Consider the following 20,200-nt stretch of genomic DNA (forward strand, 5'->3'; position numbering starts at 1 on the left):
TGGCGTTGGCCTCGCACTCTGCAAGCGGCTGCTGGAGGAAGACGAGGAGCTGCACGTGTGTTTGGCGTGCAGGAACGTGGGCAAAGCGGAAGCCGTCCGCGCGGCACTGCTGGCCTCTCACCCCACCGCCGAGGTCAGCGTCGTGCAGGTGGATGTCAGCAATGTCCAGTCAGTCATCCGGGCCGCCAGGGAGCTCAAGCAAAGGTATGCCTCTTGTTGACGGGTTTTCTCTCACATGCTTGCAAGACACAGCAGTGAGTCAAATAAGAGAGGAGAAGAAAACCTAAAAAGACACGGGTGCAGTGTAAGAGCTTACACTGAGGAGATCTGGACGGAGTGAGCCGTGGTGTCTCAGGAGCACATTTTCATGCTCCGTCATAATCGTGATTATTTCAGGAGGAGTAATTTGAGGACACCTTGAGGTATGATTAGTTGTGTGGACATTATGGGAACTCCCTTCTGAATACAGTTTTTGCATCTTTCCTCCATGTAACAGCTTCCTTAAGTACGTTGGACAGGTGCCTAAGAAGGTTGTAGGACTTGATATTGGTTGGGTTGGTCTGAGAACCCACATCTGCACCCTATTTCTTCAGAGATTTTTTTTTTCCCTACAGGCCCGTAAAGATTTGTTCACATCTGCACGGTAATTGGCATGCAACAGGCATTTGAGAAATATTTGGCATAGGAAGGAATAGAGTCCTTGGATGTATAGCTCCCTAGAAAGTGTACACAGAATTGCATATAGGTGCACAATGTATTTTTTTCTGGGGAAAGAGGGCATGCTTCACTTATTTACTTACTTACTTATTTATTTATTTAATTCTAGTGGGAATTTATGATCCAAAAAGGCCAGGAGCCCCGCACTAGTCCACACTCAGCCCTAAGAATATGCGGGATAATTGATTTTCAAACATTTTTGTAATTGAGGTCCTTAAGAAACAAGAGCTGGTTTATTTTCTTGGACAGTAAAATGAAGTACCGTAAAAACAAGGAAGGCCTTTTTGATAAAAGCATTTGCTGAATTATGCAACTTTGTGTTTTATGTATGGGGATTGCCAGCCCATTTGCATTTCCCTGTTCCAAATGCACAGGTTAGAGAGTGAAGGTGGAGCTGGTTTTCTTCACCCCTCTCTTCTAATTTCAGCCTTAGCCTCTTGTGAAATGTCATTTCTCCTAGAATTTTCTGCCACATCGTCTTTCTAAACAACTAAGGCTGTTTTTAGGTTCCATATCCCGTACTCTTCCGTAACTTTGAGTTTCCAAGTCTGTGAAGTTGCACGATAAATGTTCTTACTGAGTTAAAAACCCTGGAGTCAGTACGGAAGTTTTGAGCTCAAATCAGGTTTTAGGCATTCCTTTCCCTGAACCTTCTCATCCTGCTGTCTTTCTGTTTTGTACAGATTTAGTTATATTTCCCATTTAGCAGCAAGGAATCTTCATCCTCAGTCAAGAATAGCTCATTCCAGGCCAACAGACACATGAAAAAATGTGCCACATCACTCGGCATCAGGGAAATACAAGTCAAAACCACCTCACACCAGTCAGAATGGCTAAAATTAACAAGCCAGGAAATGACAGATGCTGGCGAGGATGCGGAGAAAGGGGAACCCTCTTATGCTGTTTTTGGGAATCCAGCCACTCTGGAAGACAGTATGGAGGTTCCTCAAAAAGTTGAAAATAGAGCTACCCTACGACCCCACAATTGCACTACTAGGTGTTTACCCAAAGATACAAATCTAGTGATCCGAAGGGGCACCTGCTCCCCAATTGTCACACACCGAAACAAAGTTCTCAGACACTGGTCGGAGCAGGCGTGCAGGACCGCCTCTGTGAGCGGCAGCAGCAGCAGCCGGATTCTGCACGTAGCTTTTGTTCTGTTTCTCATCAGAGCAGCAAGGACAGAGGCATCAAAGTGTAGCAAGGAGTACAAAGGAATGGCAGTTATCTGGAAGACGTAAAGCAGGCGTGCATCGTCCCTCCCTGCAGGCGCGCAGGGAGACAGTCACGGGTAAGGGAGGACGAGATGTTTGCGCAGCAATCACCGGAGGCAGGAAGGGGGATTGAGACATTCTTTCATAGCTCTTAACCTGTGCCCTGCCCCAGGCGATCATGGGATCCTGTTCATACCAGGCTCTTGCATTCAGTAGCCCAAGACCAGGAACGCTGCTGACGTTTGGGCTCCTTCCACAGTCACCCTTTAGGGCTGACAATACATTTTCTGAGAATGACTCCGCACCAGTGTTTATAGCAGCAATGTCCGCAGTAGCCAAACTCTAGAAAGAGCCCAGATGTCCACTGACGGGTGAATGGATAAAGCAGATGTGATATGTATATACGTATGTGCACATATACATATATATGCGCGCCCGATGGACTACTAGCCACCGAAAAGAATGAAATCTTGGCATCTGTAACGATGTGGATGCAACGAGAGGGTATTAAGCTAAGCAAAATAAGTCAATCAGAGAAAGACAATTATATAATCTCACTCCTATGTGGAATTTAAGAAACAAAACAGAGGAACATAGGGAAGAGAGGAAATAAAACAAAGATGAAATCAGAGAGGGAGGCAAACTGTAAGAGACTCTTAGCCGTAGGAAACAAACGGAGGGTTGTTGGAGGGGTGGGGGTGGGAGGATGGGGGTAACTGGTGCTGGACATTAAGGAGGGCACGTGATGGAATGAGCACGGGAGGTTATATAAGACTGAGGAATCCCTGAACTCTGCCTCTGAAACTAATAATACACTATATGTTAATTAATGAATTAGAAAACAAAAGAATAGCCCTTTCCAGTATAGCGACTTTCGAGATTTTAGGTTGTAACATTCATAGGATTGACTATTCTCCGTTGCCTTCAAAGTTCCAAGATATTTAATTATCACAAGCTTCGTAACTTCGTATTTAGTGTGTTAGATGACTTAGCGGGAACTTGAGGCAGCAGGGCTGTAAGGTGGGAGGGGGCCTGGAGGTAACGCACCTGCCATCAGCGTTTCCCTGCAGCTTCGGAGTGTTCATTTCATCCCCAGAAGCGCTCCTATTGGGACGAGTGCTCTCATCCAGACTTAGCAAATGCTAGTTATAGCGATAGTCACAGACGTGGAACGTCCACGTACTCTATTGCTTATGTCGAGACTCTCCCGCCCTTAATGGCCCAAGTGGTTGTCTGTGTTTGTAGACCTGAAGTAGAGTACGACTGAAGAGAGGTTGGGAAGGGCCCTTCTGTTGGCTAATGCAGCACCATTCCTGACACCTGGGCTTTCTGTTTCTGAGCCTCTCTTCTGGAAGCTACGTGCAGAGGAAAAACTAGTGAGAAATTGCAGTTCTGCTTTATCTGGAAGAGAGCAATTGTGTCGATTGTTTAATCTTTGAGAGTAGTAAATATGCCGTTTACTGAAGGTAGACGTGAATTTGGTGTTCTGGTGCAATTTCCTCTCTTTGCTGAGCACTGCCTTTCCACTTCAAGCAAAATTTGTTAATGTTCTTAGATGGAAGTTTGCACATTAGATAATGGAACAACCACAAATTGATGGGCCCACGTGCATCAGGGAAATGCAGATCAGAATCACAATGGGATCCCACCTCACACCGGTCAGGAAACGACAGATGTTGGCGAGGATGTGGAGAAAGGGCAACCGTCTTACGCTGTTGGTGGGAGTGCAAGCTGGTGCAGCCACTCTGGAAAACAGTGTGGAGGTTCCTCAAAAAGTTGAAAGTAGAGCTACCCTATGACCCAGCAATTGCACTACTAGGTATTTACCCAAAGGACACCAACACAGTGATTGAGAGAGGGACCTGCGCTCCAATATTTATAGCAGCAATGTCCACAATAGCCAAACTGTGGAAAGAGCCCAGATGTTCACTGACAGATGAATGGATAAAGAAAATGTGGTATTCCATATTTACAATGGAATATTACTCAGCCATCAAAAAGAATGAGATTGCCATTTGCAACAACGTGGCTAGAACTAGACATTCCTATGTGGAATTTAAGAAACAAAACAGAGGAACATAGGAGAAGGGAAGAAAAAAAATAAGATGAAAGCAGAGAGGGAGGCAAACCATAAGAGACTCTTAACTCTAGGAAACAAACCGAGGGTTGTTGGAGGGGGTGGGTGGGGGGATGGGGTATCTGGGTGGTGGACATTAAGGAGGGCATGTGATGTAATGAGCGCTGGGTGTTATACGAGACTGATGAATCATTAAATTCTACCCCTGAAACAAATAATTCACTGTATGTTAACTAAATTGATTTTAAATAAAGAAAAAGGTAGATGGGCCCACATGACTTTATGGTGCTTACATGCATGGCCCAGTAGTATCCACATCAGCATTTAAACAGGAAGTTTAGTAATTAGAGTCATTTGGCTGCTAATTACTTATAGAATGATCAAGAAATGTTTGTGTGCCATATGTATTGGTAACGTGGATGTATTTTAAGTTAGCTAAGGCCCGTATTGTCTTGGACTATACAGAAGAGGGCACGGAGATAGTGTAATGCATAGAATTGTAGGAGATATTCTGAATATTCATGGTGCCTGTGAGTATCATGAGGACGGGCTTGGCCTTGTTCAAGAGGAGCCCACTGGATTAAGACTTATGTAGGTTTAAAAATGAAAAAGCTCTCTCAAGTCAGCTTGTCACTGTTCTCTCCATGTCAGGTGTCCTGGAGGGAACTTTCCAAGAGTGCCTGACCCCTGTTCAGCTTCTGTAACGTCATCGTGTTCTTGTGAGCTTTCATCATTTTGTGGCACAGAGCTCCTGGCCACCAACAGTGAGCGGTTTCCATGTGGATCTGTGGCTTTAGTAGATAGACTGGCATTCAGGTTCCAGCATTGATGGATCAGATTGGCCGATTACTAACGTTACATAAATTTTACTTAGCAATAGGAATATGTGAATCTTAAAAAAAAAAAAAAAAGAAAGAAAAGTAGAAAACTTTCTAAGACCAGAAGGAGACAGAGGCTTACTGGGTGCAGGGCCTAATTGGGAGGACGAAGCTGGAAGGAGTCTTGATCTGAAAAGATTTAACTTCAAAGCCCATTATAGCGCCCCAAATTCTGTTTGAAGTCACTGTCAAAAAAAGAATACTCACGTATTTATTGTGGCTGAAGAAACAGTGTTGAGAAAGAAGTGGTGTAACCCTGATGTGTCGCCATGCATCCCCTTTGGAAAGCATTTTTGCCCTTCGTAGGCTTTCTTTATTCCAGTTGCTCTGGAGAAGATGAACAGTCTTGTCTTGGTGTTTTCCTCACAGGTTTCAGAGATTAGACTACGTCTATTTGAATGCTGGGATCATGCCCAACCCACAGCTGAATTTCAGAGCACTTTTCTCTGGCCTCTTTTCAAGGTAATGTCCATTTTCTAGATGAACTGAGTGGAAGGAGTCAGGTTTTGCCTTTGGGAGATTCAGTTAGGGGGCTGGGGGCGGCTGAGAAGAGTAAAGATGGGAAGCGTGGGTCCTGCTGCAGGTCCTGGGTCTTAGGGTGCTCTAGGTCTCCAGGACATTCCAAGTGGCTAGATGCTTCGGAAGGTCCGTGTTTGCTCTGCCGGGATGCGTCTAGTAGCAAGAACATTTCAGAATTGGGCAGATTTGTCAGTGAGATTGTCAGAGTTGTCAGAACCCACGAAGGCTGCTTTGGGATCACCTCCCAGCTCTGTGGCGGGTGCTCTGCCCCGTAGGCGGGGGAAATGCACAGAACCAAAGGTCTCCCCGGGAGATTCTCAACACACAGGAGCACAGTGGCTTCCAAAAATGTTTGACCACCACCTACAGTGAGAAATAAATCTTATTTTGTGACTTAGTCTACTCGTAAGTAGATATTCGCACTCTTCCTACATGGCTACTTTTGTTTCACTTCCCTTTTTGGACACACACACACACACACACACACAGGTCTTCACCGACTAAGTTTGTCTCACAACTAATCACCGTGTTAATGTGCTTGGTGCTATAAGAATTGCCAGTAAAAAACCATCCTGTGTAACGTGGGCAGTTAACCATCAGTTTGTGCAGGAAGACTTTTTCTCCTTGGCGTGGCTGTTGTTTCCCCAGAGAAGTTCAACTGCAACCTGATGTGGGAAAAAAGTGAAAAGAGTTTTAGCAGTAGATTTTTTGAGTCAGGGTCCTATCTGTTGTAGGAGTTATAATGTAAATACGTCTCTGAATTGGGGGAAAGGAAGCATTTTTCCATGTTATTTGTATACGTACAATAACAGTCTGAGAAATAGGTATTTTTATTTTTGATATTATAGGATCAAGGAAAATGTAGTTTGGGGGCAGGGGAAGGCAGCAGGGAGTGTTTTCAGTATCTTCAGTTAAAGAAGCTTTTAAAAGGCATGCAATTGTCTACTGTTTCAGAAAAGTGATTCATATGTTTTCCACCGCTGAAGGACTGCTGACCCAGGAAGATAAAGTCACTGCCGATGGGCTCCAGGAAGTGTTTGAAACCAACGTCTTTGGCCACTTTATTCTGGTAAAAAGACTTCGAGCTCAAGAAGCTCACATTAGTGCTGTGATCCTAAAGGCTGGCGTGGACGCGTCCCAGGCCTGTTAAGCTCATCAGTTTATGGCTAGCATGAAATCCTTGAGTATTTAAATAGGGTGATCACTGGGCTCTATGAAAACATTGCTCCCCTAAAGCATTCTATTGATACATTTTTTTTTTTCTTTTGACGTCAACTCTAGAGAGTGGAGACAAAGTGAGAAAGAAACACACAGGTGCCTTCAGAAACGACGTACAGAACTGTGAGGAAGGGTACCGGTCCTGTTCTGAATGGTCTTTGAAACTGGGCTTGGCGCCTGATAGGATGGGGGGTGGGCAAGCCACGGTTGAAGAAGAATCCATAATTAGGCTCTTATTACCTTGATTTCTGGTTTTTCGGCATCTATACATGTATTATAGTTCCAGGCACACATATAAATGTCAGCAAGAGGTGCGTAGCTTGTCTCGCCTGTTCTGTGTCTTGCTGGGGCGTAATCCCATAGGACAGCTCTACTGTCTAGATTAAGTGGCGCCCGACTGTGTGGCTGGTGGCCTGTCATTCCTCGGTGTTGGAGGAGTGCACAGAGCCGTATTTCTGCCGCCTCTCTATTCGCGGCCACTCTTCTTCACCTTCAGCCTCGTTTCCCTTAGCATTGGAGCCCTTTGAGCGCTCTCCTGTACTTACAGTAACTGAAGATGTACGCAAGGGTTGGGATATTATGGACCCACTAAAAGAAATGAGATCAAAGTTTTGCACTTATGTGGGACAGCCTCTCGTATTTTATTATGAAGAAGAAATAGTAGGGTGCTGTATGTATAGTGTGATCTCATTGGTAGAAACAGAAGGTCTGCCTTTCCGTAGTGTGTATAAATGTATATAATATTTCTAGAATGGTACGGGTGAAACTGGGAGCACTGGTTGCCTTGATGAACTGGGATGCCAGGATATCGGGGATGACAGGGAGCTTCATGTTTCATTCCATAAGCTTTAGTGCTATTTATTTCATGCGATGTGGTGTCAAGTTTTCAATGACAAAAGTTAATTAAAATGTAAAGTCCGAATGGGATTGAATTCTTGTCTGGTCTTTCTTTATACTTTTACACAGATCCATTATCTCCCATTTCCTTTATCTTTTTATAATACTCGTTCTTTGCCTTCTTCTGAATTATTAAATTAATTGGTAATGATAGAAGATAATTATTACTAGTCTGTTAAATTTTTGATAAATGTAGTGTTTAAAAATTAATTTGTTCAGGAGATCAGGTATTTGGGTCACCTGGGTTGGGGGAGTGGCAGAGGAGAGTCATGGCCATGGGCACGATGATCACAGGTGTCCTGATGACATGACCTATCCTTGTGTCTCCTTATATAGGGAGGCATATCAGCAGGGGTTTTGGGATTGATTTATCAAGTAAAATCATCAGAGGGCTTCGAATGCTTCCCACTCTCTTCAGAGTAGGCTTAAGACTCTTTCCACTTCTTACGGAACACAGACTTGGATTCTAGGTTCAAGTGTAAATGCATCGTGTAAATGGATCATCCATCCCCAGTTTGATTATATGGAACGTGACCAAACTTTTAGGGTTGTTATAAAGAGTAGAGGTAATTTCCTTGAAGTTCCAAGCACGGTGTAGTATTACAGTCCGGGAACCAGTTAACTGATTTAATCTCATGTTTATGAGTTATCTTGATTGCATTTGACTTACTTGTTCATTGCAGATGGTGGAGCGCATCTGGAAACTTCCTTAGATTTTTCCTTAACACAGTTTTTGTTTTAGAATAGTTTTAGATTTACAGAATTACTGCGAAGCTAGTGCAGAGAGTTCCTGTATTCCCTCCTGCCCCAGTTTTCTCTACTGCTATTTGTGTCAGTCTGAGAACCAGTACTGATACCTCATTATTATTGGAAGTCCATACTTTATTCAGATTTCTTCCATTTTGCCTGATGTCCTCTGTCAGTTCTAGGACTCCTTCTTGGATACCACCGTACATTTAGTAGCTCTATCCTTAGGCTCCCCTTGGCTGGGACAGTTTCTCAGACTCTCTTGCTTCATGATCTTCACAGTTTCGAGGATTCCTGCTGAGGTATTTGTCCTCAGTTGGGATTTGTCTGAAGTGTTTCTCATGGTTAGACTTGAGTAACGTGTTTGCGGGAGGAGGACCACAGAAGTGAAGACCATTCTTGTCACACCACATCACGGGTATGAGCCGTCGCTGTGACTTGTCAGCGTTGACATTCCCTTTGATCACCCGGCTCGAGGTAGTGTTTGTCAGGTTTTTCATTGTAAAGTCTCTCTTTTTGTTTTTCTCTCCCTTTCCATATTGTACTCTTTGGAAGAGACTTACCACGTGTAGCGCACACTTAAGGGGTTGTGTTTGATGCCCCAAAGGGGTGATTAGCTACATAAATTATTTGGAATTTTTCTGCAAGAGAGATTTGTCTGTTCTCCATCTAATGCTTTACTCAGTCATTTCTTGGTCAAGTATACCTCAGTAATGCTGCAAAAATCACTTATTATAGTCCCACGGGCTTGTGGGTATGTATTTTCTACTTTGAGTTAGAAATACTACTTGATTTCCTTGCCCAAATTATTTCAGTTCGGGCCACTGGGGGCTCTCTGTGTTGGATCCTGCATATCTCTGATACAGCCTCATCGGTATGGTTTTCTGTTTTGAGCATGTTCTTTCTGGCACCACCAGGTGGTTCAGGCTCATCAGATATATTTCCTGCCCCAGTCCTAGAATCAGCCATTTCCCTAAGGAGATCTGGTTCCACCTTTTTTTTTTTTTTTTTTTTTTTTTTTTAAGATTTTTTATTTATTTTAGAGACAGAGAGAGCTTGAACAGGTGGGGAACAGGGGGAGAGAATCCTTAAGCCAACTCGCCGCTGAGCATAGAACCCGACACAGGGCTCCATCCCAGGACCCTGAGATCATGACCTGAGCCTAAATCAAGGGTCGGATGCTTCACCGACTGAGCCACCCAGGTGCCCCAAGATCTGGTACCTCTTATTGGACGATGGTATTAGAAACCAAGATCTGGGTGCCTGTTGCTACTGATGGATCATAGCTTCAGGCTCACAGAGCGTAGAGAGATACATGTAAGTGTATGTACCCATATACATGTATGTGTAAGTACCTGTTAGTATTTTTATATGTAACCGTCTGTATCTTTATGAAGCTAGACATCGGTTCATACTGCGGTCTCTGACGCTAACTGGTCTCTGCATGCGTCATTCTAGCGCCTCTCCCGCATGTCCAGAGAAGCCCCTCCAGCAACAGCGTTCCTGTTCAGCTCCAGGATATGTTTGCAGCGGCTTCACAGCTGTTATCCTCCACTCCTCCAGTAGATGTTGATCCTTTCTTTGTTCTCTTTTCATCTCATTCAGATTCGGGAACTGGAGCCTCTCCTCTGTCACAGCGACAGTCCTTCCCAGCTCATCTGGACATCTTCTCGCAACGCAAGGAAATCTAATTTCCACCTTGAGGACATCCAGCACAGCAGCGGCCAGGAGCCCTACAGCTCCTCCAAATACGCAATTGACCTGCTGAGTGTGGCCCTGAACCGGAACTTCAACCCGCGGGTGAGGCCTGGCCGGGTGACGCGGGGATGGCGGCGGGTGAGGCCTGGCCAGGTGACGGGGGGATGGTGGCGGGTGAGGCCTGGCCGGGCGACGTGGGGATGGCCGGGCTGTGGTTTGCCAGCTACTACTGACTTCCTAGTAATGGGGTTGGCTTCTATGAACTGTTGTCATTTAGAAGATGGCAGTACCCTTTCTTGAGCAGGATTGCTGTGAGGACAAGAGAAGACGTGAATAAGATTGACAGTTGGTGTGTGTAAAAGTTTTGGGCAGAGATAATTAACCCCTGACCTTTTAGGTACATGGGGGTTCGTTCACCGTGCTGTCTCTCTTCAAGAGCTAGAATTTATGAACATCCGAACGTCCCAGGTGTCAGAGACCCTGGATTTCAGTTCAGATGTCTTTACTCAGGAATGAAGAGTCCCTAACTGTTCCTAGCTAGCTCCCAGAATAAGAAATCTTCCTTAGTTATTGCTGGGGGAAAATGTGTGATTTTCCTGGGGAGAAATTTTAGTTCCTTATGAGTCTAGACTCTTAACTCTTTTCAGAGGACCTTTGGTAAATCAAGGCAACCCCCAGGGATTGGATAATCTGTCAGGTACCACGGAGCCTCTGCAGCGCCGAATAGAGGAGGAAAAGCCTCCAGCTTCTCTTGCCTGGGGTGCTTTCTGCCTACTGAACTGTTTGTGTTACACTGGTGCTTCCTAGTTTCATTTAAAAGAAAAAATAAAATGAAAAGTAATAAAAATTAGAGTTAAAATGGTCAATAGCTACATAAGGTAAAACGTAGTAAAAATTGAATTAAATCAACTTGTAAAACCAATCCCAGTGCTCCAAGGATTAGTAAAGCCCACACAGGCCCTTCCTCGTGTCACACGCTCTGTGCTAATTTGGGCTCTCTTTCGAGGGCAGATCTTTCAAAAGTGACAGGTCCCAGGCCAAGGACCTGATGTAGAGCTCCTCGGGTGGAGGGTTCGTTCTCCTCTCGTGAGGGGAGCTCCCACCTCAAGCCACGAGCATGCCTCTTATATACCTGCAGGGGAACCAACACAAACTTTAGGTTTGACTGTTCTCCACTAGACCAGAAACTTCTTGAAGGCAGAGACTGTATTGTGGATGTCTTTTTTATCTGAAGTACTTATTGTGATCGATAAACCGATCTTCAATTAAGCCAGTACCTGGCAAACTCCAGTAACCAGATCCTGCTCTTCTCTTCCAGCTGCAGGCTGGCTTATTCTTTGTTCTGTGAGTTTCTGGAGAACAGACACATTGTCTTACTCATCTTTGCATCCTGAGCGGTCTCCTGCTGAGTCCTCCGGATGTGATTCTTTCACTGAGATGGTTTGCCGCCTCAGCGGCAGCTCAGAGCAGGAAGCCTTCCTGCCCGGCTTTCTGGCTCATTTGCGAATCTCTCTTATTCACAAGCACATGGATGGGCTGAATTTGAATCTTACTACGGCTCCTCCCTGTGCTCCCAGGGTCTGTATTCCAGCGTGGTGTGCCCAGGGACAATGGTGACCAATATGACGTGTGGCATTCTCCCTCCCTTTGTGTGGACACTGCTGATGCCCATCATATGGCTGGTGAGTGATGAACTCTTCTGTTCGTGGTTTACTTCAGCTCTTCGACCCGGGACCAAAAAGATGTGTTGAAAGGTTGAGAACTGATTTAAGGAGTTGAACCAGAAGGTGGCAGAGTTTCATTTCATTTGAGGTTTTTGAAGTTCCTCAGCGTGTAACCTCTGCTTCCTACAACCTGCTATCCCCACGGCCTCACCAGCTGAATGTCCGCTTCTCTGTCCGGGCCTGTGTCTTTGGTCATGCACCATAGCTCCCAAGAGTTCTAGGATGATGTCATTTTGAGAACCTGTGTTAAGTGATATTAAACTGGATTTCTTCGAGCTCTCAATGTGGTCATATGCATTAAAAGTTCCCAAGAAGGGGATGGTTGTGCATTGTATGACCACGGAACCATGTTTTTGCTTGTTTCTTTTGTTTTGTGTTTTGAGCGTCTTGCAGGACCAGAGTTATAGGAAAGGTTTCTCTTGCTGAGCTCTGGAAAAAATTATCCTTCCATTAATGGCAGGTAGAGGAAAAAGATGAGAAGGAATTATGCCTACATGTTAAAAGTGGTTAGCTCAGAGTCACAGAGATTAAGTGATATTTCTTTTCTAGACTTCTTTAGTTTTTGGTACTTAAAAAATGTCCTATGATGAGAAATGCAGATTATCTTTTTAAATATATAAATGAATAAGGCTTTTGTGACTCTGTTCTAAACCGCCACAAAATGACAGTTCTTTTCTTTTCCTCAGCTTCGCTTTTTTGCAAATGCTTTCACTTTGACACCGTACAATGGAACAGAAGCCCTGGTACGTTGCTGGAGTTGCAGTCGCTTGTACGGTTGCTTAGCGGATATAAATTAAAGTTCATGGGGAGTGGAAACAATCTTAACAGAAAATATAAGCTCTGTGAATAATCAAGGTCCTGTTTTTAACTGAGGGCGACCACGAGCCTGAGGACAAAGTATGAAGAGTGAAATTTAAAAGTGTAGTAACTGCCGTAGCGGGGATACCATGTCATACGGACGGCATTTCTGCAGAAGCAAGATACACAGCAGCTTGAGGGCAGAGCAGCGGAATACTGCAGGGGCAGGCAAAGCAAGATGGTAGCCAGGCCAACGGTCCCCATGGAGAAGGTGCGCCTTGCAGGCCAAGAGTACAGGTGACATGGTCCAGCTCCTTTTCCTTATACGACGATTCTCTTTCCTCTGCTTAAATATCAGAGAATCAAGTTGTTACTTTATTAGAAAGGCCATGCATTTCCTTAAATCACACACGGCAAATGGATTACGTGTGTTTCCTCATCCATGGCAGACATACTAATGACGCAAACGATGTCTCTGGTGATTCATCAACCCAAGGCCCCAAAGGCACCTTCTGCTAATGGATCAGAATTGTCCCACGAGATGGAGCTTATTTGTCCTCTGTCCCTGTCGTGCTTCTACTTAGTAGATTCTTAACTCTTGGCTGAACTGAAATTAACTAAGGAAAACATTGAGGGAAGTGGTTGGCATTCTTGTTTTGGTAAACACTGCAGAAATAAATGCATTTGTCGTAGGAACACAAATTGATTTTCAAAGCAAGTGCTTTTAAAACAGTTTTAATTAGTCCTTCATATATTTGCCAAAGCATTAGAAATCGTTTGTGGTCCTTTAGAGATTACGCTTTCTAACAAATCAGGTACTGAAAATCAAGTGTGGCAGTAAAGTATGTATTGAGTATCGGTGGTGGGAGGAATAGTTAGAAGACAAAATCTCCAGTTACTGAGGCGCTTAGGGTCATGTTTCGTTAAAAAAAAAAAATGAATGTAGAAGATAGGCAAGAAAATAAGACGTTTTGTCATCAGGTGGTGAGTGGTCGGACTGATCAGAAAGGAGGCTCACTGGACGCTGGGCTGGGGGGAGCAGGCTTTGCTCACTAAGTAGGGCTTGATCTGGGCTCTGAAGGATGAGCTGGATCTGGATACGACAGTATGACCTACGTCACAGTTTAAAAAATTTGCGACCCTGCTGTAATTTTCTAAAACGTGGATGGATGCCTCCGATTGTCTCTTGGTAATGGTTGTAGATGCTGGTAGATACGGATGGGTGAAGGTTTGGGCCTAGTGCATGTGTGGTAAGAATGTCTGAGATCCTCGGGTGAATTTCAGCTCCTTACATGGGCTAAGCTGGCGTGGGTCAGAGTGTGGGCTCTAGAGTTCTACTGGTTCTGTTCAAAACCCACTTCTCCAGTTTCTGGCTATAAAGCCCGGGGTACATTTTTCCACTTGTTGAAGCCCTTTATTATCTGTAAAACAGGAATTAGGGACATAACAGGCTTACCGTATAGGATTTTGTGTATTTCAGCATTTAAGATTTTAAAGAAAACTATCTTAATGAAAAGAGTATAGTGCTGGCATGTGACTTGACTGATCAGTGGAGTAGAATAGGAAGTTCGGGACAGGCCTTCAGCATACAGGGATCTAGCATGTGATAGTTATGGCAGTCCAAATTAGTGGGGGAGAGGGGTTATTCAGCAAATGTTGCTGAAAAAGAGAATAGGATCTTTTCTTCATACCTCACACCCAAATAAAATTCTAGATAAATTAAAAGATTTATACATAAAAGTTGAAATATAACTAGAAGGAAATATGGAGACCTGTTTAAATAGTATAAGAGTGAGGGGGCTTAGCTACTCCCAGGAACTGCAAGAAAAAAGACTGAACTTTTTTTTTTTAAAGATTTTATGTATTTGAGAAAGAGAGAGAACACAAGCAGCGGTGCGGGTGGGGGCGGAGGGAGAGGGAGAAGCAGACTCCCCACTGAGCAGGGAGCCTGTTGCGGGACTCGATCCCAGGACCCTGGGATCATGACCTGAGCCGAAGGCAGACGCTTAACCGACTGAGCCACCCAGGCGCCCATGAACATTGATTACATGAAAGTAATCAAATTTTGTGTGACCAAAATCCTCACTGTAAATACACTCCAAAGACTAACCATGATGTGGAAGAAAAGTAGCTGCCACTCGTATCCTAGGAAAGGGTTGATTTTCATACTAGTTAAGGAGCTTCAGCAAATCAAGAGAACCTGTTGGAACAGTGGACAAAAGGTATGAACAGAGAGTCTTTAAATTGTCTTAATCACATGAAAAGGCATTCAGCCTCACTCACGCCAAGAGACATGGAAATCAAAACTGTAACGAAAGAGTGTTTTCCAGCTCTGATGAGCAGAGATAAGAAAGCCCGGGACTGCACCATCCCGGCAGGGCTGTCGGGAGCAAATGCTCTCTCGCACTGGGAGGGGGAGGGTAGACGGATGTAGCCTGTGTCCAGGACTGTTAGCAAGCAAGGTCATTCAAGATATCACACACCCGGCCTCTTGACCCAGCGATTCCATCTTCGGTATTTATCTTATAGATGTACTCAGATTCAGCTGAGGTGATGTAGTCCTCATTCACTGCAGTGTGGGTTCCAGCTGCAAAGACTGGAAACAACGTGTATGTCCATCATTTGGAAATTGATTGCATAAATGATGGTCCACCCATGAGATGGAATCCTGGGCTTCTTTAGAAATGAATGAAACGGGGGCGCCTGGGTAGCGCAGTCGTTAAGCGTCTGCCTTCGACTCAGGGCGTGATCCCAGCGTTATGGGATCGAGCCCCACATCAGGCTCCTCCGCTGGAAGTCTGCTTCTTCCTCTCCCACTCCCCCTGCTTGTGTTCCCTCTCCCGCTGGCTGTCTCCGTCAAATAAATAAATAAAATCTTAAAAAAAAAAAAACAGAAATGAATGAAACAGCTCTCTATTTGCTGATTTGGACATGTCTCGAAGGGCCTTTCGTTCAAGTGAAAATGGCAAAGTATGGAATAGGATGTATATTTTGCTTCCGTTAGAGTAAGAGAAGAGGCTATACGTGTTTTTAAGCAAAAAGATTTTCTTTGGAAGACTATATACAATCCTAGTAAGAGTGCTTGCTTCCAGAGAGGACAGCTAGGTGGCCGGAATATCGCCAAGGTAGGCAGACTCACCTCTTACCATGGACATCCTCTGAGCAGTGCGCATGGTCACGCTTATCTCTGGAGAAAATGAAATATCGCAGCTAAAATATGAGGGGATTTTTGCTTTCAATAAATTTTCAAAGGATGCTATTAAGCAGGTTGCCCTAGTGGTTCAGGAAGACACCGCCGTTAGCTGGTGATATTCAGGAGAGTTTTTGGAGTTTGCTTAGAGTTCCGTCAGGTGCTGATTATAGATCCACACCAGCCTCACTGTTCTTGGGCTGAAGAAGCAAATGTCACCGGCATCCTCTTCCTTTCCAGGTATGGCTCTTCCACCAACAGCCCGAGTCCCTCAACCCTCTGACCAAATATCTGAGTGCCACCACCGGCTTTGGAAGCAATTACGTAACGACCCAAAAGGTAAGCGTGTGTACAGTGTCTCCGGGAGGCCGTTTGCTGCTCGGCGGCTGAACTGGCGCCCGGCTCCCCGGCTTCCCTCCAGTTTCTCCTCTCTGGTCGCCGGCATCACACTGGCCTGTTTTCATTCCCGTCTGCTCTCTCCTGCCTCTGAGCCTCGCGCGTCTTCTTCTGTCCACCTGAATGGCTCCTACCCTTCTTCTTTCAACGGATTGATTTCTGCTTGTGCTTAGGACGTCGTCTTGTACCACCGCCTTCCGTGACCCATCAGACCAGGTCAGGTGCTTTCCTCGCAGGCTTTCTTGACCTCTCACACCTCTTCTGTGTAGGACTCACTCAACATCGGACTCCTCTGTCCGAATATAAGCTCCGTGAGGGGGAGGATTGTACCCCCTTCCCTAGCATGTTGCGTCGCACATGGTGGGGGCTCAAGAAACGTGTTGCCAGGTGGATGACATGGGAAGTGTCTTTCTGAGTGACGGTCACCTCCCTTTGAATGTTCAGTTCTGCGTGTGACAGTTACTAGCTTCAGCTGATCAGTATTTTCAAGAGGCAGGGGATGAATTATGGAAAGAAGAGCCCCTGGTGCTGCGGATTTTAGAGTCTGTCTGTATCATCTTCTAAAAAGAAGCCAGCATGGAATTGTGTATAGGAAAATGAGAAGATTTATTTTGAACTTACAAAGCTATTTTTCTTGTATTTTTGTCATGAGTAAGGTTTATTGCAAACTCCTGTTTTCCACTGCCTACTTTATGTGGGAGGCATTGGCATAAAATAAAATTAGATTGAGACAAATAATTTTTCTCAGAGATGTCAAATAATTGGCAGTGATCTTGTCTGTGTCAGTAGCTTGAGGTCTAAGGGGAACCATTCTCTTGCTTCCCATGGTGTCTCTTTACTAAAAATGAACCTATGAACCTCCAGCGTTTTCCAAAATATGTTCTGCGGGATTCTGGTTCCTTGAGAAGATTTGCAAAAAGCTGTTTTGTCAGCCAAGTAAGTTTGAGAAATGCTTCATATTTTATCCCCCATTTTCAGAGACTTCCACAAAGCATGTTCACCCAGGGAAGGCTCTGAGAAGTTGCCACAGTTCACGTGCGTGTGTGTGTGTGTGTGTGCGTGTGTGTGTGTGTGCGTGTGTGTGCGCGCGCGCATGCAATCTCTCATCCTACCGTTTCTAACTTTTTCTTGACTATATGACTTTTTTTTTTCCTTCACATTTTATGTAGTACTTAATATTCCAGAGAACACACCTTGGGAACTCTATTGTAAATTAATAAGCTTCCTTTTAAAAAGGCCCTCAGAGTGTGAACCTACTGTTGATTAATCTCGAGGGAATGATTTGTGTATCAATAGGGAGAAAATGCTTCATTCTATAAATCAAAATATTGTATTAGAATTTTATGGAAATGCATACAAGAAAGTGTTTTAAAAACGTTGATTAATTTGGGGCAGTCAGCTTTCTCCTCTGTTCAAAGGTGGGGTTGAGTAAGACCTCTAGTGCCTCTTCCAGTTCCAGTAAGGAAAAACTCTGACGAGATTTATAATGAATGTAAGTGTTAGTTCCAAAATGTTAAAAAGTTTTCTTTAATTTTCAGCCTTTCAGCTTTGTGAAGAAAGAGCTTTTTTTTTTGGAAGTTTAGGCTCTGTGTCGACCTGAAAAGAGACGCTCTTTTACTTTTTACAGGGCCTGAAAGTTTGCTTTTACATACAGTGTGTCAGTTAAAATTAGATTTTCTACATGAAACAGAAGGGTGTGAATTTACAGCAGATTAAACCGAAAGGAAGCTCAGGTTTCTCGCATGTAAAACAGTTTTGGGGAGAGGTCGCCTTCGGCTGGTGCGGCAGCTCCCCAAATTGCCAGGCATTCAAGGTCCTTCAGTCACCCCTCTGCCATCCCTGGGGTGTGACCCTCATTCTTATGGCTCCAGACGGGGGAAAGAGCGGGGTGCCCATGACTTCAAAGGAGACTCGTGGGCAGGACGCCCACTTCCGCTCCGATCTCATTGGCCAGAGCAGAGTGCCTCGGCACCAGCAGTTCCCATGCAGCCTGGCAATGTAGGCTTTTAATCCGGAGGCTGGTGAACCCGCTAAAGCTCGGGCTCTTTATGAAAGAAGGTGGACATTGTGTGGGCGGCCGTTTAATTTCAAAAAAACTTCTGATTTTTCTCTTCGGTCCTCGTATCTCAGTTCGCTAGTGTCTCTTATGCCTGGTACACAGGAGTTAGGGCTGAGAGCAAAACCAGCTCTTCCAGTCTTGCTGTGTGAAGGCAACATCAGTAGGTTTGCTGAGGGTTGGAGTTTGGACCTAACATGTCCTCAGGATCTCAGAGGAGGAACCCCAGCCCTGACCTACCAGCCCTGTTCTTCTTCTTCTTTTTTTTTTTTTTTTTTTTCCGTTTTCTTATATATGTTGAATGCCTTTCTTTTATACAAATGGCTTTTGTCTTATTTTTCCTTTCTGTTCATCCCTATCTTTGCTTCTTTTCCAGATGGACCTAGATGAAGACACTGCTGAAAAATTTTACCAAAACTTACTGGAACTGGAAAAGCATATTAGGGTCACCATTCAAAAAACAAATAATCAGAGCTGACGATGACACTTTCTGAAAGATCACATACCTACCGTGCATTCTGGGTTTCCGTTGAGTTGCGTGAACAGGAAGCTAGAGTTGTCTCTTTTCACTCCTTTCAAGATTATCTCTAAGACTGTGTATGTGTGCACGTGGACGTACACACGAGAAAAAGACTGATAAGTAATATATGGGTTAGCTGTTCTCCAGAATGGTGTCACATCAGAATAGTGCTCAAGTCACCCAACCAAGTATGTGTTTATTGGTTCTGCCAACTGGAGCCCAAGCTCCACTTGGTGGGATGACACACAGACTCGAACAGTTGTGACACAGGCATTCACCGGTCCTCCATTTGGCCTGCCGAGCAGGAGGAAGTACTGTCCACTCTCTGAGTGGGAATCTGAGCTTTGTTCCTTTTCTTACGGACAGTTTTCTTGGGTCTTGCCCCTTATTTCTTCCTCCGCGTGCTGCTTCTAAAAATCCTGAGACTGTGGGACGTCTGGGTGGCTCAGTCGGTTAGGCGTCCAACTCTTGATTTCAGCTCGGGTCATGATCTCAGGGTCATGAGATCGAGCCCTGGGTTGGGCTCCCTGCTCAGCCCAGGGTCTGCTTAGGATTCTCTCTCTCCCTCTGCCCCTCCCCCTGTTCACATGCTCTCTCTCTCTCTCTCTCAGATAAATAAAATCTTTAAAAATCCTGAGATTGTTAGAATCCTAACAGTTCTAATACGGATACCCATATAGTTAATCACAGGAACAAAAGTATGTAGGTGTTTGGGCCACTTGATTTATTTCTTCTTTTGGAAGTGTCTTTCATTGATGTTGAAGTGGTCCGTGTTATTAATATTGGGCCTGACCTTTAACACCACTTGCGGATTTGTTCATTGCTGACCAACCTGTTTTTCATGATTATATTTTAATGTATGCAAACTTGCAGCAAAAATTATTTACTCACATTGTTTCAAAGAAATTTTCCAATTGAATAATTGCTGGTGGGATGTCTGCTGGTGTCAGTAGTGCTTAGAAGTGGTTAAGACTGAGTTTGCACATGAAGACAAAATGCTAAACTGCCCAGATGTTTTTACCCTACATATAACCATGATACTTGGAATATAATAAAGTCAGCAAAATTTTGAACATAATAAAAGTGAAAAATTGTATAGAAATATAGTTTCTATACATTCTAAGTATGAATTTTTGGCTATAGTTTATCTCGTTTTGTTGCTAAAGGTATTTTTCATAAAGTTAAGTATTCTGTATGTGCAAATGGGCTGAATGCTTCTCCCCGCTCCCCACTGTCTTTGAGAAGAAGGGGTGAGGTTGGAGAGCTGAGAGCAGCGCTAGGTTGTGCTCTTGTGATCACTCACACTGCAAGTTTGCGAGAAGCACTTTATTGTGAATCTCAGGTTCCTCGTTTGTAAAGCGGAGTCATTCTCTTTCTGCTTCCTCCACTCCGGGGTGTGGAGGAACGTTAAATGCAATAATACATGTGAATGAATAAAGAGCATTTTTGAGAACGATGACAGTAAGTTTTCCTTAGAGATGGTTAAGCCAGAATGTCGTGGTTCAGATGGTGCCGCGTGGGGCGCTGAGCGACATTGTCCCGTCGGATGGG

General features: G+C 44.5%; 1 protein-coding gene across 15 annotated transcripts in view; it reads left to right on the forward strand.

The window, feature by feature from the left end:
* The window catches only part of HSD17B7 (hydroxysteroid 17-beta dehydrogenase 7), a 144,604-nt gene that overhangs the window by 1,847 nt on the left and 122,557 nt on the right, over window positions 1-20,200 (forward strand). For 9 of the 15 annotated variants that reach the window (XR_015721758.1, XR_006781834.2, XR_006781833.2 and 6 more), the window contains exons 2-8: window positions 1-204; window positions 5,256-5,348; window positions 6,360-6,474; window positions 9,873-10,067; window positions 11,543-11,647; window positions 12,376-12,432; window positions 15,918-16,016. Coding sequence is in view for 6 of the 15 variants with exons in the window: in XM_045809688.2 (XP_045665644.1) it covers window positions 1-204; window positions 5,256-5,348; window positions 6,360-6,474; window positions 9,873-10,067; window positions 11,543-11,647; window positions 12,376-12,432; window positions 15,918-16,016 (868 nt within the window). In the remaining 9 variants the exon portion in view is untranslated. Of the gene's footprint in view, window positions 205-5,255; window positions 5,349-6,359; window positions 6,475-9,872; window positions 10,068-11,542; window positions 11,648-12,375; window positions 12,433-15,917; window positions 16,017-16,246; window positions 16,812-18,505; window positions 20,107-20,200 lie in introns of those variants that run through there. The other 6 variants (XR_015721770.1, XM_045809689.2, XM_045809690.2 and 3 more) reach the window with 5 other exon arrangements.

The sequence above is a fragment of the Ursus americanus genome, chromosome 2 (assembly GCF_024610735.1).
Source record: "Ursus americanus isolate L20-20 chromosome 2, mUrsAme1.1.p, whole genome shotgun sequence".
In the NCBI taxonomy this organism is placed as follows: domain Eukaryota; kingdom Metazoa; phylum Chordata; class Mammalia; order Carnivora; family Ursidae; genus Ursus; species Ursus americanus.